The sequence below is a fragment of the Thalassophryne amazonica genome, chromosome 4, assembly GCF_902500255.1.
Source record: "Thalassophryne amazonica chromosome 4, fThaAma1.1, whole genome shotgun sequence".
Lineage (NCBI taxonomy): Eukaryota > Metazoa > Chordata > Actinopteri > Batrachoidiformes > Batrachoididae > Thalassophryne > Thalassophryne amazonica.
Window position 1 is genome coordinate 113,257,846 of NC_047106.1, and position 26,845 is coordinate 113,284,690.

The window sequence follows — 26,845 nt, forward strand, 5'->3', positions numbered from 1 at the left end:
TACCCATGCAGCATGACGTTATGACTTAACAAGTGGACTGTGCATGTATGAAAAAGATCAATCGGAGAACATTCCTACACCAGGTTGCTCCAGTCACATTTCCTTCGGGGATACCATTTAAGAAATAGAGCAGATATGAAGACCGTTTCATGCACTCAAGTGTTGCCGTTTGGGATCCTGTTTAATCAGTGAGAAGGCTCTGCTCAGCCTCTGTTCACCAATTCATCTGCAGCTTCACTGCCTGAAGAACAGTTGATCTGTTCAAAATTCACACCAGTATCTAAGTGCAAGCGCTGCCTGTGTTCTTCAGCGGGATGCATAACGATTGTCACTCCTCAGTCTTCTCTGTGTGAAATGAAGTGGGCTGCAGGTCATAGGCTTGTGACAGCAACATCTCTTTGTTGATCCTGTGTATTTGTAACAGGGCTGCAAAATCTCCCCGGATCTGAGGAATTCCACAGATTTCATCATGGGGGGGTTTGTTTTTGTACTCTGTAATCATGATCGTCAGCGAGTATGCCATTTAAAATGCCTCAGTCAAAACGTGGCTGTTATGACAGTTGTCGTAAAGCGTGACTGGTTGGTTGCTATGGCGATGCTGTGTGCCCACTGCAAGACGCTGTTCTTTAAGCTAAACGTAGCATGTGGACATTGCACACTTTTAGTTTTTAAAAGAAGAATTTTATGGCACGTCTGTGTCACGGAGCGACGTCGGACAGAGGGAAGATGGCGAGAAAGACTGTTTAATAAACACAAGAATCCATGGAACTGGCACTGGCATGAATTTAAAGTTCGTCTTCATGAACACATCAGTAAGATGATAGAAACTGGAAGAGCTCACTGCATCTTGTGCCCTCAAGAAACATGGTCAGAATTTTTATTGTCTCTGGAAAATAAACATTGTGCTGTTCAAACAGGATTTCAGACCAGATTATGTGACTTTTTTTAGTCAATCTAGACATTCTTTCATTGGACAGACACGGTGGCCTTGAGTGGATTTACAGGAATTTACACAAGCATATACACTCAACAAAAATATAAACGCAACACTTTTGGTTTTGCTCCCATTTTGTATGAGATGAACTCAAAGATCTAAAACTTTTTCCACATACACAATATCACCATTTCCCTCAAATATTGTTCACAAACCAGTCTAAATCTGTGATAGTGAGCACTTCTCCTTTGCTGAGATAATCCATCCCACCTCACAGGTGTGCCATATCAGGATGCTGATTAGACACCATGATTAGTGCACAGGTGTGCCTTAGACTGTCCACAATAAAAGGCCACTCTGAAAGGTGCAGTTTTGTTTTATTGTGGGAGATACCAGTCAGTATCTGGTGTGACCACCATTTGCCTCATGCAGTGCAACACATCTCCTTCGCATAGAGTTGATCAGGTTGTCAATTGTGGCCTGTGGAATGTTGGTCCACTCCTCTTCAATGGCTGTGCGAAGTTGCTGGATATTGGCAGGAACTGGTACACGCTGTCGTATACGCTGGTCCAGAGCATCCCAAACATGCTCAATGGGTGACATGTCCGGTGAGTATGCCGGCCATGCAAGAACTGGGACATTTTCAGCTTCCAAGAATTGTGTACAGATCCTTGCAACATGGGGCCGTGCATTATCCTGCTGCAACATGAGGTGATGTTCTTGGATGTATGGCACAACAATGGGCCTCAGGATCTCGTCACGGTATCTCTGTGCATTCAAAATGCCATCAATAAAATGCACCTGTGTTCTTCGTCCATAACAGACGCCTGCCCATACCATAACCCCACTGCCACCATGGGCCACTCGATCCACAACATTGACATCAGAAAACCGCTCACCCACACGACGCCACACACGCTGTCTGCCATCTGCCCTGAACAGTGTGAACCGGGATTCATCCGTGAAGAGAACACCTCTCCAACGTGCCAAATGCCAGCGAATGTGAGCATTTGCCCACTCAAGTCAGTTACGACGACGAACTGGAGTCAGGTTGAGACCCCGATGAGGACGACGAGCATGCAGATGAGCTTCCCTGAGACGGTTTCTGACAGTTTCTGCAGAAATTCTTTGGTTATGCAAAGCGATTGTTTCAGCAGCTGTCCGAGTGGCTGGTCAGACGATCTTGGAGGTGAACATGCTGGATGTGGAGGTCCTGGGCTGGTGTGGTTACACGTGGTCTGCGGTTGTGAGGCTGGTTGGATGTACTGCCAAATTCTCTGAAACGCCTTTGGAGACGGCTTATGGTAGAGAAATGAACATTCAATACACGAGCAACAGCTCTGGTTGACATTCCTGCTGTCAGCATGCCAATTGCACGCTCCCTCAAATCTTGCGAAATCTGTGGCATTGTGCTGTGTGATAAAACTGCACCTTTCAGAGTGGCCTTTTATTGTGGGCAGTCTAAGGCACACACTGGCACTTTGCACATGTGGCTACCTCAGCTCATGGTTCCGACAGCGCACTTTGCACACGTGGTTACATCAGCTCATGGTTCTGACACTGGCACTTTGCACACATGGCTACATCAGCTCATGGTTCCGACAGGGCACTTTGCACGTGGCTACATCAGCTCACGGTTCCGACAGTGGCACTTTGCGCACGTGGCTACATCAGCTACATCAGCTCATGGTTCCGACAGCGGCACTTTGCGCACGTGGCTACATCAGCTACATCAGCTCATGGTTCTGACAGCGGCACTTTGCGCATGTGGCTACATCTGCTCATGGTTCCCACATTGGCACTTTGCACATGTGGCTACATCAGCTCATGGTTCCAACAGCGGCATTTTGCACATGTGGCTAAATCAGCTCACGGTTCCAACAGTGGCATTTTGCGCACGTGGCTACATCAGCTCATGGTTCCGACAGCGGCACTTTGCGCACGTGGCTACATCAGCTACATCAGCTCATGGTTCCGACAGCGGCACTTTGCGCATGTGGCTACATCTGCTCATGGTTCCCACATTGGCACTTTGCACATGTGGCTACATCACCTCATGGTTCCGACACTGGCACTTTGCACATGTGGCTACATCAGCTCACGGTTCCAACAGTGGCACTTTGCACATGTGGCTACATCAGCTCACGGTTCCAACAGTGGCATTTTGCACACGTGGCTACATCAGCTCATGGTTCTGACAGCGACAGCACACTTTGCACACGTGATTACATCAGCTCATGGTTCCGACAGCGGCACTTTGCGCATGTGGCTACATCAGCTCATGGTTCCCATAGTGGCACTTTGCACACGTGGCTATATCTGCTCATGGTTCCCACATTGGCGCTTTGCACACGTGGCTACATCAGCTCATGGTTCCGACAGCGCACTTTGCGCATGTGGCTACATCAGCTCATGGTTCCCACATTGGCACTTTGCACACGTGGCTACATCAGCTCATGGTTCCCCACAGCGCACTTTGCACATGTGGCTACATCAGCTCACGGTTCAGACAGCGGTACTTTGTGTACGTGGCTACATCAGCTCACGGTTCCGACAGCGGCACTTTCCGCACGTGGCTACATCAGCTCATGGTTCTGACAGAGTACCTTGTGCACATGGCTACATCAGCTCATGGTTATGACAGCGGCACTTTGCACACGTGGCTACATCAGCTCATGGTTCCCACAGCGGCACTTTGCGCACGTGGCTATATCTGCTCATGGTTCCCACATTGGCACTTTGCACATGTGGCTACATCAGCTCATGGTTCCGACAGCAGCGCTTTGCGCACATAGCTACATCAGTTCACTGTTCCGACAGTGGTACTTTGTGCATATGGCTATATCAGTTCACGGTTCTGACAGCGGTACTTTGCACATGTGGCTCTGTCAGATCATGGTTGGCTGGGCAGATATGAGACCAGTATCCTATCTTGGAATCTGCAGTTGTTTCAAAATGGCAGGCCTTCCCAGCTTCTGTAAATCTATAATTGTCCTTAGATCTTCACTGAGTTCCTTGGACTTTCCCATTTTTCTAGGTCTTGGTCAGTCCAATGAGTCCTGTCAAACACATCCTTTTTATGCTGGCAAAGACAAACTACCAGTTGTACTCACTAAAGCCCTGGTCCCACCAAATAATGAACAGTGAATAATGAGTCATGTAGCATGTTTTTTTAGTATGAGAGGAGATATTCAATAATCGTGGGAGGATAGTGGCTCTGAGAGGCTCTTATAGGCAGTATATTCGGTTAACAAAACTCATCTCTGAGCATGGCGCTAATTTCAAGAAGTTCAAAATTTAGCAAGAACAGCGTGGAGCAGTTTGTGTATGAATTACTACAAGGACAAACGAGGCATGTGTGTGGTGAGGACGAGGCTGACCCCTTATCTGAGCGCCTGGCAGCTACAAGGACCTGAGGGGCTATTTTGGACAGGCTCAGCCCTCTTGTGCATAATTCCTCCTGCTTTGTGCACCGGAAGCTATATATAAAATAATTATTTTGTAGCGGATTAATCATTTTCTGTTAGAGCTTGGATGTTGAAAACACCTCAAATCGTTTCTGGAATCACAGAAGTCTTTCATCTGGCCCCTTTTTGTCTTTTTGTCTCTCCTGCTCAATGAAGTGGAGAACATATTCTGGAACAGCTTAAAAGGTAACTATTTTTTTTATTGTAATAGCTTGGTAAAACAGTTGCATGTCCATTCCTTCTTCATAAGCTGCTGTAAAAGTATGTTTATGATAGATTTTATATCTTGTTAATGGATCAGATGAGGTGCGCTCTGTGTGCACCTACGCAATGACTTGCGCTCAAGAAAAGCATTTACGCAAAATGCCAGCTCGCGAAAAAGTGATTTGGCAGACAGTAACGGATGAACACAAAGTTAAAAGTTGGATCACGGTGTCAAATGTGTGTTTAAAGCCGGGAAGAAATAAAGCCAGCGAGAAGAAGTGCAAAGGCGACTGACTGCCCTGGAACGCAGAACGCACGTGCGCAAAAGAGCGATTTTGCAGACAATAACGGACAAACACAAAGTTAAAAGTTGGATCACGGTGTCAAAATGCCATGGAAGAAATAAAGCCAGTGAGAGGAAGCACTGAGGCGAATGCCCAAGAGCCTGTGGTTTGGTTCTAGCTGGTCTGATGCATTTAATGGCTCTGGAACACACGTGAAATGCAGCCTGACGCACAGCACACACCCTGGAGTGTCTATTTTTGGACTGCATTTTAAAAATGTGACATCTTGAATGCTGTGAATTGAAAAGCCCCACTTTAAAAGGGACCAAGTGTGGGAGGGCTGGAGGTTTGGCCCAAACCCATGCCTAAACGTGCACCAACATTGCGTTAACATGGCACTACATGGATCATATGTGCCTTGGCGTGGATCATATGCGAGACATTGGAGGCTGGACAGGGCTCAAATGACAGGTTGGTCGTGGCTCACTTGAGGCTGATACCTGGTACATGTGAGGTAGAGAGAGGCACATAGAGGCTTCTTCATACCGGATACATAATAGATTAAAACATGGATCATTCTTCAAATAATAGTTGACATACCCATGCGTGGCTCATTATTCATGGCTTATTATTCGGTGGGACAGAGGCTTAATGAGGAGTTAATAGGCATGTTAAAAGACATTGCAGAACCTTCAGCACCACTTATTAAAACATTTAAATTTAACGTATGTGTATATTTGACTCTGTGTGGATTAGAAAGATTCAAAATAAATCCAAACCTGCACACTCAGTTTTGTTATTTATAGTCATTAATCATGTACACTGTACATTCATTCCTCTCTGGCAAAAGAACAGCTCAAAGACATCATTAAAAGCCCAAAACTACCATGACATTCATGCCCATGATGACTGTATATAAACTTCCGACCATAACTGTAACTGTTTGGATAGCAGTACATTTTGCTTCTCAATGCCAAAATAATGGACTTGAAATGAAACAGTAAAAGCTGGCATGTAGTGTCGACTTTCATCTTTAAATAAACGGGTTGAACAGAAATATAACAGTTACCATTTAGAAATTACACTCATTTGTGTCTTAAGTTCATCCATTTTCAGAGCTTATACGTAACTGAACAAACTAAATATAGTGATTATTGTTCATACAAATCACCACTTTTCCATTGAGGTTCCTTTAAACAAGTCAATGGAAGGATAATGAACATTTCCAAATCAGTGATCATGTCTTGGATTATTTATTTGGTGCTGCAGAATAAATACTGCATCCATCCAATCTCAGTTTGTTTTTAACATTATTTATGACTAATATATAGCAAGAAATATAAAAAAAATATGAAGTGTGCATCATATTTAAATTCATTTGGCTCAAGTTGTTGCTCTTACAATAGATTAAAAACATTACAAATCTTGATTTTTATTTTATTCTGCTTTATTTTAACAAATTTCCAGCCACTTCTGAACATGCAAATAGAATAACTAGATCCAACAAATGTTTAATTTCAAAAGAACTGAGCCCCTACAGTGCTGTACATTATCAAGAAAGCAGAATGTCTAATTGTATCAGATGGGAATCTTTGCAGATTTAACATATTGGGGAGAAACACCACAAACATTAGATAATTCAATAAGTGGGTTTTGTCAGGTAATGATAACATTCAATATTTGAGATGCATGAAACACCGTTTTGACCGAAATGCTGATCGGAAATAATCAAATTTGGTTTTATCAAAAAGACTAAAATGTCTTGACTGAAACAAGACTAAAATACATTGAGTTCTCTTTTGACTAAAACTGCACTAAAATTAACAGACATTTAGAGTAAAACATGACTAAATAAAAATGATACGTATGTGCATGACTAAATATGACTAAAGGACATTTGATACACAAGTGCGACCAACTTAAAAAAAACAGGTGACAAATTTAATAAGAGAACAGCAGGATCAGTTTGAGTTCCACTTTCTCTGTTCAGATTAATTTGACACACACAGAAGTAGTCTCTTGCCACCAGCCCACCAACACCTCAGCTAATGGATGTTTCATGTAACCCATTCTCCTGGTGAATCGCTGGTGAACGATAGCATGTAGAGAGCATGTTTTGTTGGAACTCCTGACCAGGGCGAACTTTTTAACAAATATTTTCAATTTTTTCGGTCAGCCTCAAAGAAAGCTGACCAACTCACAAGATACGGATCCATCAAACCTTTTGGTTTTCAAATTTTCACACGTTTCACGACAGCTCAGAAGCTGCTATGAGCAAAAATAAATCCAGTAAAGACAAGGCCGCTAAAGCCGCGGGCTCTACTAGAGCCTTGAGCAACGAGGCTGTGGACTTATCTGAAGTGATGGCAGCTATCGCAAGAAGTGAGAGCAAGATACTGTCTCATATAGACTCATGCATGCATGATTTAAATGCCAAAATAGAAGAAACTTGGGTTGTATTTGTTTTTTTATGTTATTGTTGGTTTTTTTTAAAATATATATAATTATTGTGTTTTATCATGTACCATGTTTGCCGGCTATGCCAGGTCTCAATTTTGGTTTTAGAGGACCGCAATGGAAATAAGCCTTCTGACTTTATTGAGCTATCCTTGGCAAAAATAATGAAATTTGAATTACGTAATGTAACAAATGTTATTGCTGAATAAATCTATCAATCAATCAAAAGGATCTGGAAGACGGACTGAACATGTACTCAGATAAAATGATGAATCTGGACAGAGATGTCGGCCGGCTGAAGTTGGAGGTTGCTACGCTACAGCTAAAGCTGGACGACTTGGAAGAATGGCAGACCCCCGTTGGCTGCCAGCAAGGGAGCCCTTGGGGGCTTTACTGGCAGGACGTGACGTTGCTCCGTGGGTGTCAATGAAAACAAATTTAAAACTAAAAATAATAATAATAGTGAGAATATAAATATGTCATTAGTTAATTAATTAATCAATTATTATGATTTAAGAAATAATAATGAAATATATTATATCATTAGTTAATGAATTAATTATGCTATTACTATATTATTATTATTACTATTATTGTATAAAAATAATGAAATAAGTCTAATGCAAAAAAAACAAAACCTATTAGTCAATGCTCATTTATATGTACCTATTTCCAATTTTATTTAAAAGTTATTAGTTCCCAAATAAATTACAGAAACAAAAAAAAGGAAGGAAAAAAAAAACACACAAGGGCCATATGGGGTCACTGTGAAGGAATTATTTTGTAGTCCAAAGTTTTAGAAAGCAGATGTTGGGGGAATACAAAACTAAATATTTTGAGTTGTTTGTGAAGCAAAACCTAGATAAGAAAATTGTTTGCCCTGGTTGGGGCTTATTGGGTTTATGTATGGTTATTGGCTTTGTTATACTAGGGATAAGGAGTGAGTTGTCTAGAGAATTAGTAGATCAGCATGGGTTTTTGAGGCCATTTTTTTTTCTTTTTCTTTTTGTGGGTCACTGGCGGGCAATTTCGTTTCGTATACACTTATTCTGTTTTATGGTAAACGATGTCTGACACACAGAATGTGGGCAACACTCGTTTTTTGAACTCCGACATTATATTTCTACAGGAAACACATCTCAGAAAAACGGAGCATGCAAAGCTAAAGAAAGCCTGGATAGGACATTTTGTTTAAAGAGCGAATATAGAACCAGGGGCACAGCCATCTTAATAAGGAAAGATATCCCTTTCATCCCACTCTCGACCATCTCTGATTCAAGGGGATGATATGTGATAGTGACAGGGGATCTGTACGGTTCTTGATTGGTACTAGCAAATGTATATAGTCCAAATTGGGATGATTGTCTTTTCTTTTCCAATTTTTTAGCAGCCCCCCCCAGATTTGAATGATCACCAGTTGATATTGGGGGGATTTTAATTGTGTATTGGACACTTGTCTGGACTGGTCAAACCCAAGTCCCAATAGTAAGATTTCAAAGGCAGGTGCCGTTATTAAGACTTTTGCTGAATCCTTTGCACTTTTTGATCCCTGGAGAAAAGAAAATCCAATGATGAAGCAATATTCATTTTTTCCCCAGTACATCATTCATAGGCAAGGATAGACTTTTTTTTTATCGACAGCATGATCTTTCCTACAGTCAGGGAATGCCAATATAAAAGCATTGTCATATCTGATCATGGCCGGTACAGCTAGACATAAGCTTTCATGGATGCCCTAGACCCTGATGCACCTGGCAGTTTGACCCGTTGTCGCTAACCAAAGACTCATTTAAAAAAATTCCTTTGACAACAAATAGATATGTTCCTGGAAATTAATATCACTCCAGAGGTGCAACTAACCACCATCTGGGAGGCTCTCAAAGCATAGAGGCCAGGTCATCTCATACTCAGCATACCAGAGGAAGAAACTTAAACAATGATTAACAGACCTGTCACATAGTATAACAGAAACAGATAATTTATACGCCACCTCTCCAACACCGGAGCTCTATAAGAAAAAATTATTGTTAAAACAGAATTTGATAACCTATCTGTTAAACAAACCAGATATTTTTCAAATCAAAACAAACATTCTATGAACATGGAGAGAAAGCTGGAAAACAGCCCACCAAATCAGACAATCCAAAGCCGCAAATACCATCTCTGAAATAAACATGTCAACAGGGGTAAAATCCACCAACCCTGATGACATTAATAGTCAGTTCAAACAATTCTATTCCAATCTTTATAGCTCAGAATCAAACAGAGATCCATCTCAAATCAGCAGCTTTCTGGACAGCTTGGCTTTTCCAGAAATAACACCAGAGGATCAAGTGCATATGGACAGAAAAATATCAAGACCGTGTACTGTTTAGGACTGTTTCCAACCATCATTCATCCTAGCAGAATAACTATGGACTCCACAACTCTCACTGACAATATTTTAACTAACGCTATATCCGGTAATCTTAGTGGGGGACTACTGGTCAGTGATATCAGTCTTTGCATTGGAGGGTTGTTGTAAGTATCGAAGCAATACCAAATTCATGAGTAGAAAAGTAACACCAGAAACAATTGAAAATTTAAGGGAGGATTTATCAAGTCAGAATTGGTCGGATGTTTTTGTTGATGATGTTGACAGGTCATATGATGCTTTCATTTCCATTTTTTCCAGTTTGTATAATAAACACTGTCCATTTGTTGACAAAATATACAGAAATCAATATAGCAATAAACCATGGATAACTAAGGGGCTTCAGAGGGCATGTAAAAAGAAAAATTTACTATATAAACAGTTCATAAAACTACGAACTAAGGAAGCTGAAAGTAAGTATAAAACATATAAGAATAAGTTAATCAATATCATGACACTCAGTAAAAAAAGATATAATGAGTTACTTGTCAAAAATAGAAATAACATCAAAAACACATGGAATATATTAAATGAAATAGTAAAAAAGAATAGAGTAACCAGAGATTATCCTTCATTTTTTCAGAGTAACAACTACATCACGATTGATAACGACGAGTCTATTGCTGAACACTTTAATGAATACTTCGTTAATGTGGGTAAAAATCTTGCCAGTAAAATTGACTCATCAACTAATAACTTCTGGGTAAATAATTCAACATTTAACAAATTTGTTTCAATGTTCATTGGTGGTACTCATGAAAGGGAAATACTTGATCTGGTTCATGGTTCAAAAAGTAAGAAATCGACTGATTTTAATAATTTAGATATGGCTTTATTAAAAAAGTTATTGATTGTATAGTAAAACCGTTCAATTACATTTGCAATATGTCACCAAGTACTGGTAAAAGTAATTCCTCTGTTTAAAACTGGTGACAAACACACATTTTCTAATTATAGACCTATATCACTCCTGCCACAATTTTCCAAAATTTTGGAAAAAATATTTGCTAAACGATTAAATGATTATTTACTGAAGCATAACATCATTTGTGAAGAACAATATGGATTCAGAAGGTCGCAAACTACATCACAGGCTTTGATGGACTTTGTGGAAAGTATAGCAACTGCAATTGACAATAAACAATATACAGTACAATATACATTGATGTTTTTCAGGGACTTGTTTACAAATGACACGTTCTCCTCATTTGAGACACTCAGGAAAGATACCTAGTGCATAGTTTCACTAAGAAATTGTTCCCCTCGCTCCCTACGTTGCCACCTAAAAGCCAATTAGATAACATTTTAGAGCTTGACCGCTATGAGTAGAAATGGGTTTCAGAGATATACACTTTGATAAAGGGTTTAAATCAGGTATCCTGGGAGAAAACCAAAACTGCATGGGAGAGTGATTTGGGGCTGGTGCTCCCGGAGGAGGTGTGGAGGGACAGCCTTTCTTGAGTACACACCTCTTCATTATGTGTACGCCGCAGATTAATTCAATTTAAGGCGCGCCATCGTCTCCACTACTCAAAGGACAAACTCACCAGAATTTTTCTCACTACAGACTCTGCCCGCCTTTATTTTGTATATCAATGATTTTGTGAATGTATCCAATGTGCTTGGCAGCATTTTATTTGCTGATGATACAACGCTGTTTTACTCTGGATCAGATATACAGGAAGTAGCACAAGTGATAAATACAGAGTTGGAAAAAGTTAAACATTGGTTTGATATAAACAGATTGTCACTAAATATTAATAAGACAAATTTCATATTGTTTAATGATAGAGCGAAAGAAAATAATGTGTCATTACAAATAGATGGAATGGATATACAAAGGGTAAAAGAAATGAAATTTTTAGGAGTCATGATTGATGAAGATCTTACATGGAAGTCACACATAAATTACATAAAAGGAAAAATAGCGAAAACCATTGCTGTTTTGCATAAAGTAAAATATTCATTAAATAGTTATGGTTTATTAACATTGTACAATTCATTGATTGTCCCATATTTAACTTACTGTGTAGAAATCTGGGGATCAACATATACAACCTATATACAACCTTTATTTATTTTGCAGAAAAGAGCTTTAAAAGTGATTAGTAACAGTGGTTTTAGAGATTCATCTAATCCATTGTTTATTAAGTATAGGGTACTTAAATTTCATGATTTAGTTGATTTGAAAATATTACAAACGATGTACCAAGTTAATAAAAATATTTTACCAACAAACATTCAAAATATGTTTGAAAAAAGAGTAAGTAGTTATAAATTGAAAGGAATAGAAGTCTTTAAAAAACCAAGATTTAGAACCAAAGTAAAGGACAGGAGTATTGCAGTAAATGGTGTCCAAATTATGGAACAATCTTAATAAAGAAATTAAAGAATTAAGGTCGCTTAAATTATTTAAAAAACATATTAAATTAGATGTATTAAGTAAGTATGAAACTATGAAGTAAGTCAGTGGGCTGCAAGAAAGTCAAAAAAAAAAAAAGAAGTAACTGTTAATAATGTTTGGAGTGTCTAAGTTTAAATGTAACCTGTCAGTGATGTAATCTATTAATTAATGGTCATAATTATGAAATGGTCAGTGGTATGTGACAAGTTAAAGAAATGCAATCTGTTAAATAATGTTGACTATGATGCTGTATATTGAAAGATTGTATTGTTAAAAGGGGCAGAAATCATAAGACTTGTTCTTCTTTCTGCTCCTTTTCATTCTGGTATTGTGGTGCTTTTGTTTTTTGCTTTTCTGTTTTTCTTTTAAATGAATGAAATAAATATTAAAGAAAGAGAAAGAAAGAAAGATGTAGTAACAGCCCAGATCAGTGGGTCATATGTTTTGGGCTTGCCCCTCTCTAATCAGTTATTGGGGCAGTATTTTTGAGGTATTCTCTCATATGTGCAAAAAGACCATAGTTCCGGATTTCCCACACGCATTTTCAGCATAGCCCACCCCGAATTGTAAGGTCACAAATTTACAGGCGAACGCTTGGGCATTTGCTTCATTACTTGCTCGCAGATTGAACCCCCATTGTTTCTACAGTGGTTGAGGGAGGTGCCTTTCTTTCTGCCTCTGGAAAAACTCAAATACAAGACAAGCAAAAGAAGCAAGGACTTATCTGCGACCTGGAGTTCTTTTATGGACTACATCGAACTTTTCCCCTTACAGTAAATAGTACTCTGCTCATTTAGAGGCAATTGCTCTATTTCCAAGAATTTATGTGAAATAATACTGTTGTAGTAAAAAAATAAAAAAAAAAGCAAAAAAAAACAAACACAGACCAATTGTGTTTTAAAAAGAAACAATTATATAGTGTCATTTCCGTCAAACAATTCCTCGCTGTGATTACACTACTGCTCTGTCCAGAGGGAATGTAGGAAGCAATTATAGCACTGCTGTGTTTTTCTTATGTGATTGCAAAACCAAACACACTTTACAGGTTTTTGATCTTGCTTGGCAGCATGCTCAGCACAGAGGCAATACTAGTAAGGAAACCAATATAGCAAGGGTAAAGCCAGTACAACTGCTGATGTTCTGCAAGGTAACACCCACTAGGGCAGTGTTTTTTGAGCTGATGATTGGTTGTGTCCATACAGGACAAATAACTTTCAATGTTTAGAGTTTCAAAAAATGTAATGACAAAGCAAATCCTGTCAAAAACAAAAATGGTATGTCGACAAGCAGCATTGGCCTTTGTGACCACTGAACTCTGATTTGCAACAAGGCTTTGCAAGCAATTTGATAAGCCTTCCTATCTTTATTTATGTTATGGCCTTTGTGCATGTTAAAAGATGCCAACATGGCCCAGTATAGGAGGGTCATTGTTCCTTACCAGTGTTGAACAGAACCCAAAATTTCAGAATTCAGTATGCAGTAGTTTGAAATGAGTTCCTTCCTGAAATTTTGTAGACCCACTCACTGACACACTCCCTGGGTGACTTAATTATTCCTACGTTTGCCCTGCTAATCACAGTGTGACTTACCTCAGTGAGTGTGAGTCAAGCCAATGTGAGGCACCAATAAAATAAAAAAACAAAACCATCATTTGCATACAGTACACTACAATTTTTTTATTTTTTTTTTAAATCAACTCAGAATACCAGAGACAAACATAGTGGATTAAAACTGTGGATTGTGCATATAATGTCCATTTTATCATTTACTTGCATGGAATATTCCATGTTTGCCTTCACAGCATAGAGAAAGAAAAACAAAGAGTGTATTGAAATGCAAAATCCATGTGCAACATCAGAGGTAAACAAACTGACTGGAGCTGACATTTAAAGCCAGCAATACACTTTTACATGGCAAGTCAGGTTAAGTGGTTTGATCCTGCTTTTACACTTTTTTGTATCATGGGTGATCGTAGTAGTACAGCAACCTATGGAATAACCCTGTTATTGCACATTTCTCACACAGTGTGTGGGACTTGCATTGTGTTCTATGTGTGTGTGTGTGTGTGTGTGTGTGTGTGTGTGTGTGTGTGTGTGTGTGTGTGTGTGTGTGTGTGTGTGTGTGTGTGTGTGTGTGAGCTTGCGCTTTTTGTTGTCTGGACTGTGGTTCAGCATGAACATATTATAACACAGATTGATGAACCTTGATATTGAGAGAATATTACTGTATGTACAAGATTGATCTCCAGTGTTTGAATTCTTTTCTGTCTACACTTAAGTGCACCATTATTCAACACAAAAGTTAAATTTTATCTAACCTGTGGCTGGAATTTCAAGGTTAATGCTAGCCGCTCAGCAGATTGAATGCTCCTGCAGAACGCTGTGTCCTGGCGCACTCTCAGCACTAAAAAATTAAATAATGCAGTATATTTCCCCCTGTAATTTTTGAATAGAGATGGCAATTAGTGATCCAGTCTCTTTTTAACATGCCCTTATCCTGAGCTAAGTGTGCCTGTTTTAGCTGCAGCCCCTCTGCTCCTGGTGAACATTTTATGCACATTTCGATTGTCTGATGTGCAATGGTCTGTTTATCATGTAAGATGTGTTAAAGGTTTGTTATTGATGCAGATTTAATAATAAGAACATCTCCACTGTCTTTCACTCTTGTGGTCTTTGATGTGACCTGCACTGGGCTCTTTCTATTGGCAGTCCATGTCCTATTTGCTGTTTCTCTATAGCCTGCATAATGTATTTCATTACAATTTGCTGTCAGGGCCTGTCCATTCCACTTCATCCCATCACTCACCAATTTTAAGGTTGGGGGCCGGGGGGGCTCAGCTCGTGGCATCAAATAAACAACAAGGCTCTTTTCTGTTGTCATGCATTTTCCTTCGTCTCTTGCCTGATTTTTTTCCTCTGCTGGGAATTCAATTATCCCAGCTGTTGTTAGATGATGTTGTTGTGACATCCGATGACAGATTCATTATCTCATCTCTTTGTGTGACAGGAGAGGAGCATCAGGATTGTTGTCTCTTACATTTCTGCAATATGCATTTGTGTTTACATGGAGAAAGTGCAAAGCAGTCCATGCACTACATGGTGACACAATACAAATCTGCATTACAGCAAGATATTCAAGAAATACAGGTTGTATTGCAGTGTGAATGGAGGAAATGCAATATAATTGTGTGTCGGTGAAACAGGGCTACGTTACAACAGTTGGTACATGTTCAAAACTGTAATGCAACTTGTGCCGTATTTCATCATGACACATATTGCATGCTGTTGCATACAACCCCTGGCAAAAATTATGGAATCACCGGCCTCGGAGGATGTTCATTCAGTTTATTTAATTTTGTAGAAAAAAGCAGATCACAGACATGACACAAAACTAAAGTCATTTTAAATGGCAACTTTCTGGCTTTAAGAAACACTATAAGAAATCAGGAAAAAAAAATTGTGGCAATCAGTAACGGTTACTTTCTTAGACCAAGCAGAGGGAAAAAAATATGGAATCACTCAATTCTGAGGAAAAAATTATGGAATCATGAAAAACAAAAGAACGCTCCAACACATCACTAGTATTTTGTTGCACCACCTCTGGCTTTTATAACAGCTTGCAGTCTCTGAGGCATGGACTTAATAAGTGACAAACAGTACTCTTCATCAATCTGGCTCCAACTTTCTCTGATTGATGTTGCCAGATCAGCTTTGCAGGTTGGAGCCTTGTCATGGACCATTTTCTTCAACTTCCACCAAAGATTTTCAATTGGATTAAGATCCGGACTATTTGCAGGCCATGACATTGACCCTGTGTGTCTTTTTGCAAGGAATGTTTTCACAGTTTTTGCTCTATGGCAAGATGAATTATCATCTTGAAAAATGATTTCATCATCCCCAAACATCCTTTCAATTGATGGGATAAGAAAAGTGTCCAAAATATCAACGTAAACTTGTGCATTTATTGATGATGTAATGACAGCCATCTCCCCAGTGCCTTTACCTGACATGCAGCCCCATATCATCATGACTGTGGAAATTTACATGTTCTCTTCAGGCAGTCATCTTTATAAATCTCATTGGAATGGCACCAAACAAAAGTTCCAGCATCATCACCTGCCCAATGCAGATTCGAGATTCATCACTGAATATGACTTTCATCCAGTCATCCACAGTCCACAATTGCTTTTCCTTAGCCCATTGTAACCTTGTTTTTTTCTGTTTAGGTGTTAATGATGGCTTTTGTTTAGCTTTTCTGTATGTAAATCCCTTTTCCTTTAGGAGGTTTCTTACAGTTCGGTCACAGACGTTGACTCCAGTTTCCTCCCATTCGTTCCTCATTTGTTTTGTTGTGCATTTTCGATTTTTGAGACATATTGCTTTAAGTTTTCTGTCTTGACGCTTTGATGTCTTCCTTGGTCTACCAGTATGTTTGCCTTTAACAACCTTCCCATGTTGTTTGTATTTGGTCCAGAGTTTAGACAGGGCTGACTGTGAACAACCAACAACTTTTGCAACATTGCGTGATGATTTACCCTCTTTTAAGAGTTTGATAATCCTCTCCTTTGTTTCAATTGACATCTCTCGTGTTGGAGCCATGATTCATGTCAGTCCACTTGGTGCAACAGCTCTCCAAGATGTGATCACTCCTTTTTAGATGCAGACTAATGAGCAGATCTGATTTGATGCAGGTGTTAGTTTTGGGGATGAAAATTTACAGGGTGATTCCATAATTTATTCCTCAGAATTGAGTGAGTCCATATTTTTTTCCCTCTGCTTGGTCTAAAAAAGTAACCGTTACTGACTGCCACAATTATTTTTCCTGATTTCTTATAGTGTTTCTTAAAGCCAGAAAGTTGCCATTTTAAATGACTTTAGTTTTGTGTCATGTCTGTGATCTGCTTTTTTTCTACAAAATTAAACAACTGAATGAACATCCTCCGAGGCCAGTGATTCCATAATTATTGCCAGGGGTTGTACATGTTATTACAGGCAGAGAGTACATACAGATGAACGGGACAACACATTTGTAATTTATAACACAGATGGCACACTCATTTCTGCATTAACCTCTGTTCCACTTTCACAGATCTATGTCCCAAAAGCTGAAACCTTGAAACCTTTGAAACCTTGTCCTTACCTTGTAAAACCTTACAGGGTCCAGGATGGTGTCTGTGGTGAACTGGAATATGAGAACAGTCACTCTCAAAATACTTGTAGACTATACCTTAAAAAAAAAAAATAGTCCTGCCATGCCAGTGGTCATAAGTTGACCGTGTATTTTGAACATTTGAGTTTTTAATAAGCATGAATGAATGAATACATTGATGATGACATATGTCCTGGAGAACTTTGCATTTTGTATCACCAGTTATACAGCTTCATGATAAAGTGCTTTTATCATCACTTTATCACTAAATCAGAGGATGATTTTCTTTAAAAGAAGACCTGAAAGTTTAGGTACAAATTGCCAAAAAGTGTATCTGAGATGCAAGATGAGATTTGATCTGTTTTGCTGAAAGAATATCCTTCTGCGCTCTACTCCACTATGAAGCTAAGAGTGCAAAGCTTGCACTATGCACAGTTTCTCCAGTCACAGTTACATAAGCCTATAACTTGGTTGTCTGGGTGTCCTGGTGGCTTTCCTCACTCTTCTCTTTCTTGCACAGTCACTCAGTTTTTGAGAAATGTCTACTTCATGCAGATTTAACATAGAGTGACATACTGTTTGTATTTCTTTGTAATTGTTCTAAATAAAGTCCAAGACATATTCAGTATCAGTTTTACTATCAGAGAGCCTCGTCCAAAACTACCAAAAAAGACTCCAAGCTGTCATTGATGTTAAGGGGGCAATACAAGGTATTAAGAACAGGAGTATGTAAACTTTTGATCAGGGTCATTTGGGTAGTTTCTGTTGTCAGTAGGATTTAAAGAGTTAACACAGTTGTTTACCCAACCACTAACCATAAGTGCCCCAAAAATGGCCAAAAACAAAAATTCTGCTAGGGTATGTAAACTTTTGAGCACAACTATATATATATGCAGTGGCTTGCAAAAGTATCCGGCCCCTTGGCATTTCACGCATTTTATTTTGTTTATGCCATTTCAAATGCAAAAGTAAATCAGGCTTCTCAATATAAAAAAAATTCTAAAATTTTCTTCCTTAAATGCATACTCAAAGCTAATCTCTGCAATTTGATATAAATTAATAAAAAAAAATGTAAAAGCCAAGATGGTAGTTACATCAGTAATCGGCCCCTTTGGTATAATACCTGTAAATAATCAGTTTTATTGTCAGTTTTTCTTCAGACAAGTCAGAGGATGGATACATGAACATTTCCAAGTCACTGAATATGTCTTGGAATTTATTTACATAAATTATGAAGAAATACAAGCAGTATGGCACTCTGTGGTAAATCTGCATGGAGTAGACAGTTCTCAAAAACTGAGTGACTGTACAAGAAGGAGGAAAGCCACCAAGACACCCAGACAACCCAGAAGAAGTTACAGGCTGCTGTGGCTGTGATTGAAGACACTGTGCACAGTGCAAGTTTTGCATTTTGCATCACCCGTTAAACAGCTTCATGATGAAGTGGTACAGAGAAGGTTTTTCTTAAAAACAAAAACAAAAAAAAAAAACACCTTAAAGTTCGGGTGCAATTTGACAGAAAGTACATCTGAGATGCAAACCTAGATTTGATCTGTTTTGGTGAAAGAAAAAAAAAATTATATAGACACACACACAAAGACAAACCACTTCTTAGTTCATCGATTGTCATCAAGTCTTGCCCTTTTGGTCGCCCTTTTTTGTTGTTTAAAAAAAATCAGTTGGAATAACAGTAGATAGTGAAGAATGACACAATATGCTAATTCACAGATGGCGTTCCTTTTCCTTTTTGTTGTGTTTCTGTTAATGATGTTCTCTGTATTATAGGGAATGAATTTGGCCATCCAGAGTGGCTGGATTTCCCCAGACAAGGGAACAATGAGAGTTACCACTATGCCCGGAGGCAGTATAATCTCGTGGATATGGATCATCTTCGCTACCGTCAGCTATATGCCTTTGACCGGGACATGAACCTCACTGAAGACAAGTACGGCTGGCTGTCTGCCCCACCTGTAAGGACATCATACGCTCACCCTGCACTTTGTGAAGACATTTTGTGACAAAATCGCATAAAATTCCAATAGCAACACCATTTCTGTGTCACATGCTGTTGTTTCTAGTCTTCATAAATGATTTAGCCCGTGCAACATTCGATTTAAAAATTGGTTCTGAAGCCAACGTCTTTACAGTGCTGTATGTGTCAGGCAGGTGTAGATAAATGCGCTATAAAGAGAGTTCATTTTGGGAATGTCTTGTTTCTATAGCTGCTGTCAAGGTGAACGGTAATAGATTTCAGCCTCCTGTTGCAACTTCAGTGTTTGCTTGTAATTGAAGCCTATGGGAATAAAAATGTTTTTTTTTTTCCTCTCTCTCTTGAGGAGTTTGCTGGGAAGGTAATGGGATAATGCAAATGGGGCTTGTGGTTAAATTGACAGGGACTAGAAGAGAGTTTTCGTAATTGATTCAAAAAATACCCTCCCTTCCATCCTTAGGACTCAGTCGTCAGATTAGTGCTCCTTCACCTTGCCACATTACACGCCAACCTATGTATTTCTGCTCAACAGTCAGACAAATGCGACAGAGTCTAAACGTGTCAGACAACATAATTAGAAGCACGGCTTTTTCTCATGGATAATTTCTGCATATTAGTCTATCAATCAGCAATGTGCTCTGACTTCTTAGAACCTTTTACAGCCTTTACAGCTTGATGGAGCAGAGCTTTGGAAGTAAGGCAACAGAAAAAAGGAAACTGACTGGATGTTTCTCTGCTTCTTTTGTGAGGACTGGTGGTGAATACAGATCCCTAAAGTGGCAGTTGTCATGGAAAATGCATAGCTATGGCAGTGATACTCAGAGTAGTTGCTTGTATTTTGTTGTTGTTGTTTTTTAGTGGTTCAGTTTGGGTTTTGTTGTATTATTTTTGGGGTTTATTTTTATTTTTTTTATAAAGCCATGATATACATGACAGTTGTATAATGTGTACCATAGATATTGTCTATTCCCTGCACGAGTAACAGTGCAGGGTAGGTGAGTGAGTTAGAACATTCCACCAAGTTTGTGAGACAAAAATGCCAAAACAAAACAAAAAAAAATACTTGTATATAAACAGCAGGTATAATAAGTTTTGAACGTGTCATGTCTCATGTATCAGTAAATATATTTCTAATGGTGATATTGACATAAAATTTTCACCAGATATCAGAAACAACCAAAGTAATCCACACATAAAAAGAAATCAAACCATATATGTCCATAAATTGTGTAATAATATAAAATGACAGGGAAAACAAGCTGAACACCTGAATAAAGAAATGCACAAAAAGACAAACCCCATCTGAATTCTATGAGATGAGATATACTTTGATCTCACACTGGAGAAATTATTACACTCCAGTTACCTCAGACAGCAATTATTCCAGTTATTACTTGTTTACTGTAATAATGGCACACATCAGAATTAAAGACAGCACATACACATTTGACATTGTTTATGTACACTAAATTTGAAGAAGTTTGTTATCCAAATTGAGGCAAGTGGGTGAAGGTCACGCAGCAACCCTGAGTTGCGCCACCGTCAGCTTGAGGGGGGAACAGGGACCAGCAGCAGCTAAAACCGCGCCGCCCCCACATAAGGATGGGGGGGGGGGGGGTGACGTGAGCAGAGCCGGAGTGGGAGGTGTGTGATGGGGGTAGGAGGGGGTGGGGAGAGGGAGTGGAGCATGCTTCAGTCCTATGAAAAACAGTTTGTCTTTGTGGGTTGAGATAAGAAAGGAGCCAAATAATCACCAAGGCCTGAAGACATTCCTCTGGAGGAAAACAGTCGGGCAATTTGTCCTTCAGGCTTGATAAGCCTGTAATGTTATGGTTTGAATCAAAATCAAATCAATTTTATTTATATAGCGCCAAATCACAACAAACAGTTGCCCCAAGGTGCTTTATATTGTAAGGCAAAGCCATACAATAATTACGGAAAAACCCCACGGTCAAACGACCCCCTGTGAGCAAGCACTTGGCGACAGTGGGAAGGAAAAACTCCCTTTTAACAGGAAGAAACTTCCAGCAGAACCAGGCTCAGGGAGGGGCACTCTTCTGCTGGGACTGGTGGGGCTGAGGGAGAGAACAGGAAAAAGACATGCTGTGGAGGGGAGCAGAGATCAATCACTAATGATTAAATGCAGAGTGGTGCATACAGAGCAAAAGAGAAAGAAACACTCGTGCATCATGGGAACCCCCCAGCAGTCTAAGTCTATAGCAGCATAACTAAGGGATGGTTCAGGGTCACCTGATCCAGCCCTAACTATAAGCTTAGCAAAAAGGAAAGTTTTAAGCCTAATCTTAAAAGTAGAGAGGGTGTCTGTCTCCCTGATCCGAATTGGGAGCTGGTTCCACAGGAGAGGAGCCTGAAAGCCGAAGGCTCTGCCTCCCATTCTACTCTTAAAAACCCTAGGAACTACAAGTAAGCCTGCAGTCTGAGAGCGAAGCGCTGTATTGGGGTGATATGGTACTATGAGGTCCCTAAGATAAGATGGGACCTGATTATTCAAAACCTTATAAGTAAGAAGAAGAATTTTAAATTCTAGAATTAACAGGAAGCCAATGAAGAGAGGCCAGTATGGATGAAATATGCTCTCTCCTTCTAGTCCCCGTCAGTACTCTAGCTGCAGCATTTTGAATTAATGAAGGCTTTTCAGGGAACTTTTAGGACAACCTGATAATAATGAATTACAATAGTCCAGCCTAGAGGAAATAAATGCATGAATTAGTTTTTCAGCATCACTCTGAGACAAGACCTTTCTAATTTTAGAGATATTGCGCAAATGCAAAAAAGCAGTCCTACATATTTGTTTAATATGCTCATGAATGACATATCCTGATCAGAAATGACTCCAAGATTTCTCACAGTATTACTAGAGGTCAGGGTAATGCCATCCAGAGTAAGGATCTGGTTAGACACCAATGTTTCTAAGATTTGTGCGGCCAAGTACAATAACTTCAGTTTTATCTGAGTTTAAAAGCAGGAAATTAGAGGTCATCTATGTCTTTATGTCTGTAAGACAATCCTGCAGTTTAGCTAATTAGTGTGTGTCCTCTGGCTTCATGGATAGATAAAGCTGGGTATCATCTGCATAACAATGAAAATTTAAGCAATGCTGTCTAATAATCCTGCCTAAGGAAGCATGTATAAGTGAATAAAATTGGTCCTAGCACAGAACCTTGTGGAACTCCATAATTAACCTTAGTCTGTGAAGAAGATTCCCCATTTACATGAACAAATTGTAATCTATTAGATAAATATGATTCAAACCACCGCAGCGCAGTGCCTTTAATACCTATGGCATGCTCTAATCTCTGTAATAAAATTTTATGGTCAACAGTATCAAAAGCAGCACTGAGGTCTAACAGAACAAGCACAGAGATGAGTCCACTGTCTGAGGCCATAGAACATCATTTGTAACCTTCACTAATGCTGTTTCTGTACTATGATGAATTCTAAACCCTGACTGAAACTCTTCAAATAGACCATTCCTCTGCAGATGATCAGTTAGCTGTTTTACAACTACCCTTTCAAGAATTTTGAGAGAAAAGGAAGGTTGGAGATTGGCCTATAATTAGCTAAAATAGCTGGGTGAAGTGATGGCTTTTAAGTAATGATTTAATTACTGCCACCTTAAAAGCCTGTGGTACATAGCCAACTAATAAAGATAGATTGATCATATTTAAGATCGAAGCATTAATTAATGGTAGGGCTTCCTTGAGCAGCCTGGTAGGAATGGGGTCTAATAGACATGTTGATGGTTTTGAGGAAGTAACTAATGAAATAACTCAGACAGAACAATCGGAGAGAAAGAGTCTAACCAAATACCCGGCATCACTGAAAGCAGCCAAAGAGAACGATATGTCTTTGGGATGGTTATGAGTAATTTTTTCTCTAATAGTTAAAATTTTATTAGCAAAGAAAGTCATGAAGTCATTACTAGTTAAAGTTAAAGGAATACTCGGCTCAATAGAGCTCTGACTCTTTGTCAGCCTGGCTACAGTGCTGAAAAGAAACCTGGGGTTGTTCTTATTTTCTTCATTAGTGATGAGTAGTAAGATGTCCTAGCTTTACGGAGGGCTTTTTTATAGAGCAACAGACTCTTTTTCCAGGCTAAGTGAAGATCTTCTAAATTAGCGAGACGCCATTTCCTCTCCAACTTACGGGTTATCTGCTTTAAGCTGCGAATTTGTGAGTTATACCACGGAGTCAGGCACTTCTGATTTAAGGCTCTCTTTTTCAGAGGAGCTACAGCATCCAAAGTTGTCCTCAATGAGGATATAAAACTATTGATGAGATAATCTATCTCACTCACTGAGTTTAGGTAGCTACTCTGCCCTGTGTTGGTATATGGCATTGGAGAACATAAAGAAGGAATCATATCCTTAAACCTAGTTACAGTGCTTTCTGAAAGACTTCTACTGTAATGAAACTTATTCCCCACTGCTGGGTAGTCCATCAGAGTAAATGTAAATGTTAAGAAATGATCAGACAGAAGGGGGTTTTCAGGGAATACTGTTAAGTCTTCAATTTCCATACCATAAGTCAGAACAAGATCTAAATTATGATTAAAGTGGTGGGTGGACTCATTTACATTTTGAGCAAAGCCAATTGAGTCTAACAATAGATTAAATGCAGTGTTGAGGCTGTCATTCTCAGCATTTGTGTGGATGTTAAAATCGCCCACTATAATTATCTTATCTGAGCTAAGCACTAAGTCAGACAAAAGGTCCGAAAATTCACATAGAAACTCACAGTAACAACCAGGTGGATGATAAATAACAAATAAACTGGTTTTTGGGACTTCCAATTGGATGGACAAGACTGAGAGTCAAGCTTTCAATGAATTAAAGCTCTGTCTGGATTTTTGATTAATTAATAAGCTGGAGTGGAAGATTGCTGCTAATCCTCCGCCTCGGCCCGTGCTACGAGTGTTCTGGCAGTTAGTGTGACTCGGGGGTGTTGACTCATTTAAACTAACATATTCATCCTGCTGTAACCAGGTTTCTGTAAGGCAGAATAAATCAATATGTTGATCAATTATTATATCATTTACTAACAGGGACTTAGAAGAGAGAGATCTAATGTTTAATAGACCACATTTAACTGTTTTAGTCTGTGGTGCAGTTGAAGGTGCTATATTATTTTTTCTTTTTGAATTTTTATGCTTAAATATATTTTTGCTGGTTATTGGTGGTCTGGGAGCAGGCACTGTCTCTACGGGGATGGGGTAATGAGGGGATGGCAGGGGGAGAGAAGCTGCAGAGAGGTGTGTAAGACTACAACTCTGCTTCCTGGTCCCAACCCTGGATAGTCACGGTTTGGAGGATTTAAGAAAATTGGCCAGATTTCTAGAAATGAGAGCTGCTCCATCCAAAGTGGGATGGATGCCGTCTCTCCTAACAAGACCAGGTTTTCCCCAGAAGCTTTGCCAATATCTATGAAGCCCACCTCATTTTTTGGACACCACTCAGACAGCCAGCAATTCAAGGAGAACATGCGGCTAAACATGTCACTCCCGGTCCGATTGGGGAGGGGCCCAGAGAAAACTACAGAGTCCGACATTGTTTTTGCAAAGTTACACACCGATTCAATGTTAATTTTAGTGACCTCCGATTGGCGTAACCGGGTGTCATTACCGCTGACGTGAATTACAATCTTACCAAATTTACGCTTAGCCTTAGCCAGCAGTTTCAAATTTCCTTCAATGTCGCCTGCTCTGGCCCCCGGAAGACAATTGACTATGGTTGCTGGTGTCGCTAACTTCACATTTCTCAAAACAGAGTCGCCAATAACCAGAGTTTGTTCCTCGGCGGGTGTGTTGCCGAGTGGGGGAAAAATGGTTAGAGATGTGAACGGGTTGGCGGTGTACACGGGGCTTCTGTTTAGGACTACGCTTCCTCCTCACAGTCACCCAGTGGGCCTGCTTTTCCCGGCTGCTCGGATCTGCCGGAGGGGAACTACGGCAGCTAAGCTACCTTGGTCCGCAACGACTACAGGGGCCTGGCTAGCTGTAGGATTTTCCACGGTGCGGAGCTGAGTCTCCAATTCGCCCAGCCTGGCCTCCAAAGCTACAAATAAGCTACACTTATTACAAGTACCATTACTGCTAAAGGAGGCCGAGGAATAATTAACATTTCACACCCAGAGCAGAAAAGTGCGGGAGAGACAGGAGAAGCCGCCATGCTAAACCGGCTAAGAGCTAGTAGCTGCGCTAAGCTAGCGGATTCCTAAAAACACACAAAGTGAATAATGTGTAAATAATTTAGAGGTGATTCAGCAGACGGAGTGCTTTAGTTAAGGCACGTGAAGATTACACTGTGAAACAAATCGTTATCTAGTTAACTAGATCAATCTAACTGCGCAGATTAAACAGCTAACAGATACAGCAAAACACCGCTGTGCTCCGGAACAGGAAGTGATACAATACCGCAGTGGAGCCAACCACCAGTAGAGGCTCAAGTGACCCACAGTGAAGTGAAGCTCAAGTGAACTGTTTGAGCAGTGAAAAACACTTTTTACATTTCCACTTGAGCAACCACATCCCAAATATGAATTAAGAATATTCCCAATTATGAATTAAGAATATTCCCCGGCCTCCGAAATCTTCAACTTCATCTGCAAGGCACGCATCTGTTCCAAGATGTCATCCAATTTGCGTTGGAGTTCAAGAGTCATCACAGTCTGAGAATGCAACAGCTTGCCCACCTTGTTAATCATGACGGACAAGCAAGGGGCCGTGGTTCTTGAGGCCACTGTCTTGCCAATTTTTCGATAGATCAGGGCAGCACATAAGCCAGAAAGTACCAACCCTGCTACCATAAGCCCAAATATGAATAAATCCTCGACGTCCTCAACAGAGAAAGGCGCCAAGCATGCAATACGCCAAGACCCCCAGGAGTCGAGAACATAGCCCGCAGGTAGGATCCCCCGGTCCTGACCTTCTTGTAGAAAAGATGATGTCAATAGTGTTCAGAGACCAGCTGATCAATTCCATGGTTAATCCAATAGTAGTCCAGTAGAACCAGTATCCAATATAATTGGAGGAATTCACAGTCTGGTGAAGTAGGGACTTGAAGGTTAAAGCAGAGAGCAGAGATAAGGGAGAGTGGAGGAGATGTGACCGCCCTCGTCAGAGTCCCAAGCTGAATATCAGTATATAGAAAGCACTGCCTCTTGTCAGTGCAAATTAATATCAGCTGGTTCAGTCCCAACTGGTAGCCTATAAAAACGTGTCTCATCACCAAGGTGTCACACAAGAAACATGATGGGTAAAAGCAAAGAGCTCTCTCAAGATCTTTGCAACCTTAGGGCCCCTTCACACATAGTGCGAAGTTCGTGTGCACAATGCAGGAATCGTGTGCAAACTGTGTAAATTTGTCCCTGCCTCAAACACCTGTACACCTGTTGCTACAACTATTTGTGCACACCAGTGCCTGACAAACAGATTGTGCGCTGTGTGAACCCATCACACCCTCTCACGGCAGGTGTCGGCCAAATTCCAGGTGACACGCACAAACATCTAACACCACTTGCATGGC

The 26,845-nt window shown here is 40.0% G+C and overlaps 1 protein-coding gene across 1 annotated transcript in view; it reads left to right on the forward strand.

The window, feature by feature from the left end:
• gbe1b (glucan (1,4-alpha-), branching enzyme 1b) overlaps positions 1-26,845 on the forward strand; it is a 555,782-nt gene that overhangs the window by 383,934 nt on the left and 145,003 nt on the right. Inside the window, exon 13 of the mRNA XM_034168442.1 lies at positions 19,097-19,281. Within this exon, the coding sequence (XP_034024333.1) occupies positions 19,097-19,281 (185 nt within the window). The remainder of the gene's footprint in view (positions 1-19,096; positions 19,282-26,845) is intronic.